The 14,536-nt window shown below is 34.8% G+C and overlaps 3 protein-coding genes across 3 annotated transcripts in view; 2 read left to right on the forward strand and 1 right to left on the reverse strand.

The window, feature by feature from the left end:
- LOC113238800 (serine-rich adhesin for platelets-like) overlaps positions 1-5,718 on the forward strand; it is an 8,539-nt gene extending 2,821 nt beyond the window's left edge. The window contains exons 2-4 of the mRNA XM_026475641.1: positions 30-2,534; positions 2,700-5,584; positions 5,707-5,718. Coding sequence (XP_026331426.1) covers positions 30-2,534; positions 2,700-5,584; positions 5,707-5,718 — 5,402 coding nt within the window. The remainder of the gene's footprint in view (positions 1-29; positions 2,535-2,699; positions 5,585-5,706) is intronic.
- A 6,753-nt stretch (positions 5,719-12,471) lies between these two features.
- Positions 12,472-13,576, forward strand: LOC113238796. The gene is made up of 2 exons (XM_026475635.1): positions 12,472-12,660; positions 13,088-13,576. The coding sequence occupies exon 2, from the start codon at positions 13,094-13,096 to the stop codon at positions 13,442-13,444; it is 351 nt and encodes a 116-aa protein (XP_026331420.1). The 5' UTR covers positions 12,472-12,660; positions 13,088-13,093; the 3' UTR covers positions 13,445-13,576.
- A 266-nt stretch (positions 13,577-13,842) lies between these two features.
- The window catches only part of LOC113238797, a 14,218-nt gene continuing 13,524 nt past the window's right edge, over positions 13,843-14,536 (reverse strand). The window contains exon 3 of the mRNA XM_026475636.1: positions 13,843-14,040. Within this exon, the coding sequence (XP_026331421.1) occupies positions 13,931-14,040 (110 nt within the window). The 3' untranslated portion in view covers positions 13,843-13,930. The remainder of the gene's footprint in view (positions 14,041-14,536) is intronic.

A 14,536-nucleotide genomic window follows, 5' to 3' on the forward strand; every position in this document is an offset into this window, starting at 1 on the left:
ACAATACAAGTCTACAATCTTGTCCGCAGAAGAAACTCATCAACACAATACATCACAACAAACTGTATCATCGTTCACAAGCAACAACGTTTCATACGTAGATGGCGAAAACACTGAAGCAATGATAGTTTCTCGAATTTCAATCATCTCTGAGCCAACAGACGCTGGTTGTTTTTCTACATCCAGAGATTCGATGGCATCGGAAACCAATTCAACACACGGCACTACATTAATGGAATCTAGTAGCGCAAAATCGATTACATTAACCTATACTTCGGATAGCACTGTGATAAGTGATACAAAAGTCGAGCAATCAAACGCGACCGATGCTTCATATAACCTCTTAAATTATACTGAACAATACAAGTCTACAATCTTGTCCGCAGAAAAATCTCAAAGTAATACAGTGTCGTCAAGCACATACTTCGGAAGCCCTATGATGGAAGCGCATTCATCAGAACTAATGACATTGACCACTATCTCAGACAGCAATGAACCGACATTAAATATGGATCGAGAATCAATTGGGACGGTACTTACTAATTCTTTTAATCAATCCTCAGAACTATCCTCATTTGATACTACGCCTTCCGAAATTAGAAGTACAAACGAGATAGAGGCGAGTGAAGTTGGCACGAGTACAGTTATAATTTTGATTGAACAATCCATGGAGACAGCTATTTTTGGTGAAACTTCAAATGAGACGAATAACAATGGGTCTGCAAACCTCTGGAGTGAATTTTCTGACCACGAAACTATATCATCCTTCACGATCGACCACGTTTCTCACAAATATGATGAAACAGCTGAATCCACAAGTTTTTTTTCTGTATCCAAAGAATTGATTATCTCGGAAACCGCGTCTGTGCACGGCACTACTTTCATGGAATCGAATAGCGGGAAACGTATTACACTAAGTGATACTTCGGTTAGCAATATGATAAATAATACAATACTCGGTCACGCGACTGATGCTTTAGATGAACCGTCACAATACGCTGTACAAAATAGGAGTACAATCATGTCGATAGAAGAAAGTCAAAGTAATACAGTGTTGTCCAATACAAAAGTTGGGAGACCTATGACGGAAGCGTATTCGTCAGAACTAATGACATTGACCGCTATTTCAGACAGCAAAAAACCGATATCAAACGTGGATGAACATTCAGTTAAGACGGTACTTACTAATTCTTTTATTCTATCTTCAGAAATATCTTCATTTGATACTACGCCTTTTGAAATTAGAAGTACAAACCAGATGGAGGCGAGCGAAACTCTCGTTGGCATGAGTTCAGTTATAACTTTGACCGAACAATCGATGGACACTGCTAATATTGGTGACACTTCAATAGAGACGAATTATAATGGGTCTACAAACCTCTGGAGTGAAGATACTAACCACGACACTATAACATCATTCACAAGAGACGTTTCACACAAAGATTATGAAACAACTGAACCAATGATAGTTTCTCCAGTTACAAAAGTTTCTAAGCCAACAGCCACTGGTTCCCTTATTACATCCAGAGATTCGATGGTCTCGGAAACCGATTCAATCGACATAGTTTTGGAAGAGACTGAACAATATAATTTTACAACCCCTGTGATAGAAAAATCTCAAGGTAAGACATCTACATCAAACATAAATTTCGAAGGTTTTATAACACACGCACACTTTACACAATTCGCAACTCTGACTGAGAAAGCAGGCGACACTGAACCGAGAGTAACTTTGTTCGATCTTCCAATCGGGATGGTTAGTAACAACTCTGTCTCAGTTGTCGATTCTTTCTTCTCGCGTGTTATTGTGCCATCGAAATTTAAAAACTTTAGCAGGATACCGACGCGTAATGCTCCAGATGGCACTACCATTAATATAATTTTGGCTAAACAATCGACAGCGACTGATGTTTATAATGAAATGTCAAGACATACTGAACAATACGGGCCAACAACGCTTCAAAGGGATGAAGCTGATGCTAAAACTTTACTATGGGATACCAGCGGTAAAGATTTATACACACGTGATGAAACTACTGAATCATTGCCAGTACCTGAAGTAACACCTGGCAATGATCAGATATTCTTAAGTTCCTTTCACACGACTAGAGATTCGACGGAAACTACGTTATTACTTAGTACTATGCCACCCGAATTTGAAAGTAACAAACCGGCACTGCATATTCATACTTTGAATAGCACTACTCGATATCATAAAAAAACAACTAAACGTTCTGAAACAACAACTCACAAAAATAAAAATAAAAAGAATAAAACTAGTTCGTCTCACAAAAAGTCGAAAAACTCGAACTCCAAAACTCGTAAAAAGAAAAAACATAAGAAATCTACTTCATCTCACAAAAAGTCGAAACATTCGAACTCCAAACCTCGTAAAAAGAAAAAACATAATAAATCTACGTCATCTCACAATAAATCAAAGAAATATTCAAAGTCTAAAAATGGTAAAAAGAAAAAGCATAAAAAATCGAAATCCTCTAATAAAAAGAAAAAGAAACCTTCAAAGTCTAAAAGAGGTAAAAAACGAAGGAAAAAAAAATCTAGTTCCTCTCACAAAAAAAAAAAGAAGAACTCTCATAAAAAAAAGAAGGATTCTAATTCTACTTCATCTCACAAAAAAACCACGAAACATTCAAAGACTCTGTCAAAAGAGATTGAACAATTTGAATCTACTCCTACAGGACAATTGGAAAATAATACGGATACTTTTACTGGTGAAAATGAGGGAAATGATGGTACAGACATACAAACAACACAAATTATGACATTGGTTGAAAGTTCCATTTCAACAGCTACTACTTTATCGGAACAATCGTACGGGAGTCAATCCACAACATTAAGCAAAGAAAGTACATCACTTCCCAGCATTGCGACAAATCTTTTTGAAAGTACAAACCCAATGATAACAAATGAGATCTCGAGTAGTACTAATGTGACTGTCACTACGTCGGAACTGACAGAACAGTATACATCAGTACATCCTTTAATTTCGTCTCAAGATACGCCTATCAATTTTAAAACAAATACATTAGAGAGTACAACTTCAATATTAACTAATGATATCAAAATGACAGTTGCTTTGTCTGAGGAGCAAGAAAAGTTTACATCAATAATTTCTTCAATTTCATCCAAGGAACCGTTGATCACTAAAACTGTATTGTCAACGGGATTAGACATAAATGTATATAAGACCACAACCCCAATATTTACAATTGTCATCTCAAACGGCACTAAAATGACAGTCACTTCAGTAGAGGAAAAAGAAATAAATACAGTATTGACCACAATTTTGCCTAGATCGTTGATCACAGAAAGTGTAACATTGGGTGAATATGGGACAGACGTATTTCAAAACACTACTTCAATATTAATAAGGGAGACTCCAAGTTTTTCTGAGGAAAGTCGATCCATTACATCAGAATTTCCTGCAACCTTGTCTACGAAACCGTTGCTCACAAAAACATTTTTATCAACTGTATTGGAAAAAAATGTATTTGAAAGCACAACCTCAATATTAATAAGTGAGACTCCAAGTTTTTCTGAGGAAAGTCGGCCCATTACATCAGAATTTCCTGCATCCTTGTCTAGGAAACCGTTGCCCACAGAAACATTTTTATCATCTGTATTGGAAACAAATGTATTTGAGAGCACAACCTCAATATTAATAAGTGGGACTCCAAGTTTTTCTGAGGAAAATCGACCCATTACATCAGAATTTCCTGCAACCTTATCTAGGAAACCGTTGGTTTCAGAAACTTTTTTATCAACTGGATTGGAGACAAGTGTATTTGAGAGTACAACCCCAATAATAATAATTGAGGCAAGAAATTCGTATGAAGACAATCGATCTATTATATCAGAATTTCCTGCCACCTTGTCTAGGATACCGTTGGCCACAGAAACTTTTTTATCGACTGGGTTGAAGACAAATGTATTTGAGAGCACAACCCTGATATCAATAAGTGAGACAACAAATTTGTATGAGGAAAATCGACCCATTACATCAGAATTTCCTGCAACCTTGTCTAGGAAACCGTTGCTCACAGAAACATTTTTATCAACTGTATTGGAAGCAAATGTATTTGAAAGCACAACCTCAATATTAATAAGTGAGACTCCAAGTTTTTCTGAGGAAAATCGACCCATTACATCAGAATTTCCTGCCACCTTATCTAGGAAACCGTTGGTTTCAGAAACTTTTTTGTCAACTGGATTGGAGACAAGTGTATTTGAGAGTACAACCCCAATAATAATAACTGAGGCAAGAAATTCGTATGAAGATGATCGACCTATTATATCAGAATTTCCTGCCACCTTCTCTAGGATACCGTTGGCCACAGAAACTTTTATATCGACTGGATTGGAGACAAATGTATTTGAGAGCACAACCCTGATATCAATAAGTGATACAACAAATTTGTATGAGGAAAATCGACCCATTACATCAGATTTTTCTTCAATTTCGTCTAGAGAATCATCATTGATCACAGAAACTTCTTTAAAGATTGGATCTGAGACAAATATATTTGAGAGTACTCAAACAATTCCTACTTTACCTGAAGAAAGTGAAGAATTTACATCCATAGAGAAGAAAAATGGGGAAATAGTTCCCTCATATTCTTCTAAGGAACCATTGACTACAGAAACTACATATTTAATCGATGTTAACACAAGTGCAACTGACAGCCAAACCCCAATGTCAATAAAGGAGATCACAAATAGCACTAATGTGACAGTCACTTTGTATGAAAAATTAGAAGATTATACAGAAGTATCTCCATCTATCCAAACAAACATATCTGAGAGTTTAAATCCAACTTTGCCAAGTAAGATTTCAATTAGTACTAGAGTGACAGTCACTTCATCTGAGCAAGCTGAAGAGTATACATCTATGTTTACGTTTTCATCACCTAGGGAGTCAATGATTACTGCAACTGGACCATCAATCGATTCCGAGACAAACACAAATAAAAATATAACCTCAATGTTGACAAGTGAGATTTTAAATAAGATTGAAACGACAATCATAATATCTGAACAGTCAGGAGACACATCTGCCTTCCCCTCGATTTCATTTAGGGGATTATTTGGCACAAATACTGGATCATCGATCGGGACTGTCGCTGGCGTAATCGAGAGCATAATCCCAATTAAAGCAAGTGAAACTATGGATAGGACTAAAAAGATATTGACTTATCCTATCCAGACATCTGTATTCCCTTCAATTCCGTCTAAAGAATCATTAGCCACAAAAAGTGTATCTGCTGTTGATGATGCAGGTGCATCTCAGAGTACAACTCCAATATTAATGATTAAAAACTCTGATGATGAAATAAATGTTACTTTAAGTGAAAAATCAGAAGAGTATACATCTGTATTTCCTATAATTTCATTTACAGAATCATTGGCTAACAAAACTGTAGCTCCAAGTGGCATCAAGACTAATGTAACTAAGTGGGAAACTCAGATGACAACGAGTGATAGGACAGATACTAATAAATCGACAACCTTAACTTCTTCTAAAAATTCATTAAACACAGAAATACATCCTTCAGTCAATACCACGGTAAATACGGAACGCAGTAAAATAACAGTTACTTCTTCGACTTTAAAGAAATTCGTTGATCGGCCTTCGGATAAATCAGAAAATGATCATATATCTATAGAAACCTGTACAACTTTTTGTAGCGGTTTCTGTAATGGACTATATAAGTCGTTCGTAAAGTGGAATGAATCTACAACAGAAAATTTTTATTGTTGTAACATTTTTTGTAGTAGTTTCTGTAATACCGTTGGAGAAAATTTTTGTAGTTCTAATATAATAGAAAAAGTCACACAATGTAACATAACTAATTTACCATCAACTACAGTGACAGATTTTCCTACTACGGAAATTGCAACATTAGAGCAATCAACACCGGTGAATAATGAAATTATTCAACCTACTTTGGAGACAATGACATATAAACAAGTAGATGAGACTACAACAATGTCGACGTCAACCAAATCAAGTACTTTAAAAACTCCAATTTCTATTTCTGTCAGCGAAACAACAGCGAAACATTGTGATGGGTTTCCAAACAATTGTGATAGACCAATAACTTGGTTAACAACCTCCAAAGGCGAGACTAGGGACTTTTTTCGTATTCTTAATGCAATGCGCTTTAAAAGAGATTTAAGTCAAAGTACAGCCAGTAAATCAAAATATGTTGTTAAATTTAAAAATTTCTTTCAAAGACGAGATTTACGCAAAGTTGAACATAGAGTACAATCTACAACAATCAAAAAGCAATTATTAAGGCACTCCTTAATTACACGTAGTACTAGTAACGTTTATGAAACAATTGAACGAAGTCCTCAGTGTTGTCAAAATAATCTATGTAATAACATGTGCAACAGTTTTTGTAACAGTATTCACAACACCTTCTGTAGCCTATCTATACAAGACGCACCATTTAAGACACAAAAATCCTTGAGTGGTTCTGCTTCAGGAAGTTTGGATAATGTTTTTAGATCTTTCAATGACAGTGTGATCAGTGAAGATTATTGTGGCGTGTTTTGCAATAATTTCTGTAGTTGTTTTTGCCAAGCTATAGAAGTTGACACTCATGAAGAATATACCGAAACTACTACGTTATCAATTGTAAATGCGTCGGAGGATTTATGTACTCACGGTGATGTGACGTCACCCAAATGCAGTTGTTGTAGCTGTGGCCAAACTACTTCTAAACAATTTGGTAGAACAGCAGTGAATTCATTAGCAGAGTTCTACCCTAAGAATAAAATCACTACATCATTGCCGTATAGACGAATGACATCCAAAATAAAACCACGAAATGAAATTACGTTAACTTCAATTATTATTAAAAATCACCAATTCAAATTCAAATTTAGGCGACGCAAGAAACCTTTTTCGGATCTAAAGGAAGATGTTGAAAAAATCGTTACAACTGGTTTAAATTATCACAAGGGGTCTAAATTACCTTTTTATAGCCGTATTACTACACACCTAACGAATAACGAAAAAAATGACATATTTCACACTACAACTACGAAAAATACAAAAACTGCATGTTGCAATAAAACTAGCAAATTTACTATTTATGGGCCTGAATTAGTCGTTACATCACACTTGAAATTTGGAAATGCCCTTGTAAATTATTTTATTGGTCAACCTAATAGTAATAATACTAGTAGAGCAAAAAAAGCAATTTTAGACGTTTATAAAAGTAATTTGAAATCTACTAAATCATATAAAGGACCTTTAAATTGGGAAACAACATCTAAAGGAGAATTAAGAGATTTTCGTGACATCCTCAGAAAACGGTTCGGACCACGTGCCATTTTACTCCAAGATACTACACATTGGCCTAAAGTAACATTATCTAAATCTCAATTGCCAATTAATGAAGATCCTCAAGATTACACTAAAAATCCTGTCATCGTAAAATCCACTGCAAAAGGTGAAACTAAAGATCTCGTAAGAAACTTTGAACGTCACTATAGACAACAGGATATAATTACAGTTGATAATTATTGGGTCAAACATGCATATCGATCTTCTGTTAAGCATTCACTATTTAATAATGTAGGCGTTAATAAAATAACCAATAAAGTAATTGCATCCCAAAACACCGACGTCGAAGATATCCAACAGCATAATACAAACTACAACAAGCTCTCCGCTTGGAAAACATTACCTGTAAAAGAGATAAAAGACTTTCGTGAAAGTTTTTGGACTCATTTTGGATCACAAGCCAAAACACTTGAGAACACTCCCCGTCTGCAGGAATTACCTATATTGAATACCCATTCAACCCCACACTTTAAACTTAGGACTACAACTCTGAAACGGGACTTTATACGATTACTTCTCAATAATACAACAAATATATCTAAAGTACCTGTTATGGCGATTATACATGGTAACCCAAAAAAAAATAGATGGACATCTTTACAAACATTTAAAAAGCCATCGACTTGGGAAACTACTTCTAAAGGAGAGACAAGAGATTTTCGAGCCATCCTTATGGCTCACTTTGGTCCTCGAGCTATCATTCTTAAAGATACAACACATTGGCCTAAGTTGGCTATATACGAATCTGAACCGTTATTTTCAGAAAAAACTCGCAGCATGGATAAACCAATTACGAAAAATGTTTATGGACAACAGATGGTAGCACTTGGTGATACTACATTCAGATCTAAACACAAATTATATAGTTCGCCTGCATTAGCTAAGACGATACCAATTAGTAACGGCATTAATGTCATATCCAAGGCCGATATTGGGGAAATGGAAAATTACGAGTACATTGAGTCATCTAAGGAAAAAATTACATCCAATGTGCAACTAGCAGAATCATTATCATCAATTAGGTTACAAAAAAATGTACTTCATGATTATTATTGGAATAAGTTACATGTTCATGAAAATTTCACTCTTCAGTCTCAGGCTCATAGTCCAATGCATCAACGCCATTTAAACTGGGAAATGACTTCTAAAAAGGAAACAAAGAATTTTCGTGACATTCTTAGGATCCCGTTCGAGTCTCATACAGGAATTTTTCAAAATGTAACCCATTGGAGTAACAAATTAGCTTTAAATGTATCTCATGTGTCGCTTAAGAAAGATTCAGAAAGTAACATAGAGAGGCCTGTGGCATTGCAATCTGATGCAAAAAGTATAACTGAAGCCAATTTAACAACCGTCGAGGATACTGCTTACTTGCCACAGATGACAATTCGTACGTATTCGACCCAACGACTAAAACACAGAACTACAACTCTCAGAGGTAACTTTGTTCGATTTTCTCACCACGGTGGTGTTAAAACATCTAAGAATGCTGTACTTTTGGCTGATAATCATAAAAATAATTTGAGATCCATTAAGTTTCAAAAACCTTCAAATTGGGAAACTACTTCGAAAGGAGAGACTAGGGATTTTCGAGAAATCCTAAAAGCACGTTTTGGCCCACGAGCTATTATTTTTCAAGATACAACGCATTACCCTAAGCTGGCATTATATGGATCTCAACCATCATTTGTAGATATTTACAAAAATGTAAGATCTATGAACGAGGAGATTCCCACAAAAAAAGGTACAAGAGATCAGTTTGGACCTCTTTTAGGCCATAAAGGAAAACCGTTTATTACACTGGCTGATAGACACTATTGGTCTAAGCAAGCAATTCGTAGATCGCCCGGATTTTATAAAACTGGCAGTATTACTGATAATGGTATTTCAACATCAACTTATAGTATTCGCAGCGTAGATGAACCAAACAAGAAAAATTATAGTTACAACATGCCTCTGATGTGGGAAACCACATCGGCATTAGAAACAAGAGATTTCCGTGAAATTCTCAGATCACGTTTTGGGCTTCATGCATCAATACTTAAGGAAACAACACAATGGCCAAAATTTACTTTTACCGTTTCTAAATCACGCTTACCGTCAAATTTCGAAAAACCAAAAACACTGGTGCCAGCTAGAAAGATAAAGAAGTTCCGTAAACTACTAAGGGATCGTTACAGAAATAAATTTAAACGTCAATTTAAATTTCAATAAATTAAAATCTACTAATATTTCACAATGCCACTACAAAATCAGTACTTGTGAAAACAATATTTTTTGCCCTTTAACATGACGACCTGTAACCATCAGGAAAACCATCAACGACAACGGTATATTACATAAATAAATGAAAATCGCAACAAAAACCGATGAAGGTTTTATTATTACAGTATTTTAAGTTTATTGTACACAAATGATTTAATTAACATTGAAATAGATTAAATATTTTCAAAAATTATCCCCATCTTATTAACATTTAATAAGTGGATCGTCGGTTACGTAAACGAGATGGCGAGTATGTATGCTTATGTTATGTCGCAAGGACTTGCATCACTTATCCTGCGTTCATGGGAGTTACAGCTCATTAAATAATTTTGATATTTTTATCGCATCTACCCACGTAGTTATTTATATTTTTGTACACTATATCTTGCTAAACAATCTACGCTAATTATAATATTGCTTTGGTAATATTTTATGATACTTACAAATATTTTTCCTTCATTGTCTAGCGTTATGTAATATTAACATTTTAAAAAGAGTTCTCGCGTACTTCGGTGTTGAATATAAGTATCTCAGTTTTTTGTAAACTTCGTCGTCGGGTCGCCTTTCGCCACTTGCACGCTGCATGAATATGCATAAAATAACAACAGGCGGAAGAAAGTTAGATACAGATTCGACGTCGACAAACGCCCGATTGCTACTGACGGGGCAGCGGGCGGAGCGCGTTAAAGCGCTGGGCAATTTGCAAATTCTGGGATAAACGTGAATTTAGTAATAGTAGGGCTTCAGTTGAAAATTTAGCAGGCTCTCTGCAGTACTTACAGAGAAATATGTCCGTATGCAAATTATGTACGAAGTTAGATATTTTATTTTTAAATAATTCGTTTTAGACTTTAGTTTTAGGCTGTTCTCAGGATTTTATACGATCGGATAATGAACATCCTATCGTGTAACACATTATCACCTTCTTCTACAACCTTTTATATGTATTCTCTACTCTTCCGGACTCTTTCGCAACCGTAGTTCGCAACCAGTCTACAGTATCCTTGGGTGTATCATATATCGTTTATAAGACTGCTATTTAATAGTAAATACCTAAACCATTATGTGCCTCGCCCTAATAAGCTGTGTAATGACACAGAATACACAGTCAAAAATAAGCGATAGGTACTATTTTAATGCACCAATTTTGTTCCATTGGTTTTAATTTACACTACACCATATAAAATACATTTCCCATTGTTTTCCAATGTATGTTCTTACAAATTTCAGTATTAAGACATTATTGCGTGGTAACATTGGATTTAACGGCTACAAGCATACAATTTTAATCTATTGTTCTGTCACGTAGATTACTGTAACCGCTTAACTAAATTCTATTACTTAGTACGTCATTAATTTTGGAAAGCAAACTGTAAGTTTGTACACGAAAAGTGTCGTCGTTGCTTTTGTCATTCATTACTACGTACAGAGCCGACCTTGGTTCAGATTCCATAATTGCCATTAATGTATCAAGTGGTTCCGATATTATAATAATAATGTCATTTAGCTTCATTACTCATTCAGAATAGTATATCATTGTGGTAATGTTGATCAAATTTTTATTAATTATACTATTTGATTATGCCAAGGAAAATGTCGTTTCCGTTAAAAAAGAAACGTAACTCTTTGAAGATTTGTTGAAGTTACCAACTAAGCTCGCAAAACAGGCAATGGTCTAAACCCTCTTTTCACAGGACACCCTTGCCCAGTAGTGAGTATGCGTAGTATGAAGATGATAATTTTTCTAATAAACAAATATTCTCACCCACACCTTCGCCTGCCATAACTTCCCTTAGTATATGATCGCTATCATTTGTTAAAAGATTAATTGTAAAAAATACATTTGCAAATTGTTTCAATATGCAGACATTACCTCAAACAAGCAAACTAAAGGACTCATAAACGTTTTTACCAATTTCAAATTCTGTGAGCGCTCTATCCAGACAAAATATTTCTCAAAACGAACAACACAGTTGAAAATATCACTATTTCATATCAAATTTTTTAGTTTTTCATCAACATCAGTAATTTTGAATGTGATTTTGATTTTCATCAACACTTCTTCCAAGATATTTTCTCCTTACGCCTGGTCTTCAGTCGCAAATCTATTTAGTTGAGTAATTTTGTAATAGACAACTATAACTCAAGTTATAACATTAATGTGTAAGTAGATACAGATAGTAGTGCGGAAGTGATAATGACCTCTGGCCTAGTCGCAGTTGCAAGGTTAGCAACTATGAACTGAATATTATTTAATAATTCAATAATATATCTCTCGATCCACCGGAAAGGAATGATCTCACAACTTACATCATCTTACTCAGGTAGAGTCATAGTTGTCAAGTTATTGTAATTTCGTCATTATACGCACTGGTAAAATTTGAACCCAATTGGGTATAATTGTCGATTAATCAAAATATGTGAGCCCACTCGCATTATTATTGAGTAAATAAATAAATTGAATTCATTTAATATAAGCTGGCGGATGCATATATAAGTCTACGTGGATGTTCAAAGATACAAATAAACATTGTATATAAATAATGCTTAAATTTTATTCGGAAGTCAAACGGCCGGATGTACTAGTTCCGCATTTTGTGTACATAAATTTATATGGATAACTTTGATTGAGTTTGGTGTAAGTACACTTAGTTAGACATGACGGGTATCCTTTACACGACCATCACGAAGCCCATAACATGTATGGATCGATATCATTCAACGTATGATTTTAATGAAATATCGATTGCTCAGTTTTTGTCGTTAAAATAATAGCGGAGGGCAAGTCTGCAATAAAATGTGCGAGTTAAAGAATTTAAAACATCCTTGTCAAAAGCAATTCCGTTTGAGTTCCCAGTATCTTGCGGATGGAACGGCCGGTCCTGTCCCGGAAGTAATGCGCAGAAGGTTGATTACGTCCAAAGGCTTATATATTGCTGTTACTGTATGAGCCTGTGCAGTGCGGCCGCCGTACGCTTGCGTTCAGATTGTGACACCTGTGACCGTGACTTTAGTAAATAGTAAGTAAATTTTGCTTTTTACGATGTTGCGATTGTATTTTTGTGCATTGAATTCAAGTATCATGTCTTTTATTGTTTATATTTGATACATTTTTTTGAAGATGTATATGAAATTATTTAGTAAATTTATTGTAACGTCTTTTCAATCCATTGATAAATTAATGTATCTCAGAATGGGAAGTACAGATTTCATTTACATACAATACGCATATACGAGAAATTCAGAGAATAATAAGTATTATATATGTATATTTATTGAATATTATGGGTATAAGTATGAACAACGAAATGAAATTATTAATACATTTTCGACATTGATAATGATACAAAAACAAATGATATAGTATTTTATTAAGTTTTGGTAGCGTTGTATTTTATTAGTGATAGTAAATATCAGTCAAACTGAAGTTAAGATTATACTTTTCAGATTGAAATGCGTTCATTGATCGTAGCAATCGCCTTCCTGGCGGTCGTCCAAGCTCGACCAGGGTTGCTCTATACCCAAAATTTGCAGCCCGTTGGAGTGGAATACGCTCCAACAGCTATTCCACAAGTGCAACCCCACCCAGCTGTCGAATTAAATGCAGCCAGTGAAGCTTTACTCCCCAGAGAATTGCTCAAGTCTAACGATTTCTATGACAATCCCGCAATAGCTGCTGGTCTTGCCAAAGAATCCTGGTTTACTAACAAGGAAATGCAAGTGGTCGAACGTGAGGCAGAAAAGATCCCGCGCGAGAAAATATACAACATCGTCAAAAGCGCCGGATTTCTGGATCAACATTAAATTCTTTGCATTTATTTGTAGATCGGTCATCACAGTAATCAATAAGCGTAGGAGAATAAATACTTTCGGATTTAGTTTTAATATGTTTTTGTGAGTCGTTTACCAGTGTCGTCAATTCCATGAAGTAAGATTTTCCTATTTACTGTAGTACAAGTAGCTGTCACCTTGTGGACTATGGTTATTCTAAGTAAATTTTGTGCATCTAAGTCGATGTCAGCGTTAAATATTTTAATTTAGGAATTAGGTACATACGTATGTTAAATTTAACTAGGCAAATGTTAATTATAATGCATGCCATAGTTAAGAATGCTATTTATAAACCGGTTTACCTTTTATAGTGTGTATTGCTATAACATAAATGAATTCTGTGATCTCGGACAATAAGTACGCTATCGTAAATTATTGTTCAGCCATTTAATTTTATTTATTTCCTAATTTAATATGTTTTGATATTAAACTTTATGTTGATAAAATATATATATTTCTTTACACAAGGTTCATTTGGTCGCATCCTGCTCCGTTGTATAGAGGTTTCTTAAAACTGCGTCCCCGTTTGCAGGTCACCCAGCATTCGTGGTGAGGCTTTTGTACAAAGTCTGTAACAAAGAAAATACCTGATAAAGTGAACACCAAGATAAAACATGATTTTCACTGCAACTTCATTATGAACACACACATAATACAATGGTTTTCGTCAAGTATTTTTATTATTAGTAGGTACCAAACTATTTATTTCTTACTCAATTCAAATAGTCCCGTACATAATATAGTAAAAACACGTCAAATTACGAATATAATTACGTATGTTATGTGATTACTCCGGCCATTTGTGAACCGATTTTGATGATTCTTTTTTGTTGTAAAGAAGATACTTCAAGATACCTTAGTATTGGTCCCATTTAAATTTGAAGAAAATATTGCACCTCTATGGATGGCCAACTAGGGGATGGATCCGGTTTCGCGCGTAATCAATGCCAATAAAACTTGGCAAACAGGCGTAATTCCAATAAAAAAGCCGACAAGCAAACTTGTTATGAATTATACAATTTAAAAAAAAAACAAACTTGAAAGTGGCAATTTCTGTTTTGTTTA

Source organism: Hyposmocoma kahamanoa, unplaced genomic scaffold (genome assembly GCF_003589595.1).
Source record: "Hyposmocoma kahamanoa isolate Upper Pololo Valley unplaced genomic scaffold, ASM358959v1 98263, whole genome shotgun sequence".
NCBI lineage: Eukaryota > Metazoa > Arthropoda > Insecta > Lepidoptera > Cosmopterigidae > Hyposmocoma > Hyposmocoma kahamanoa.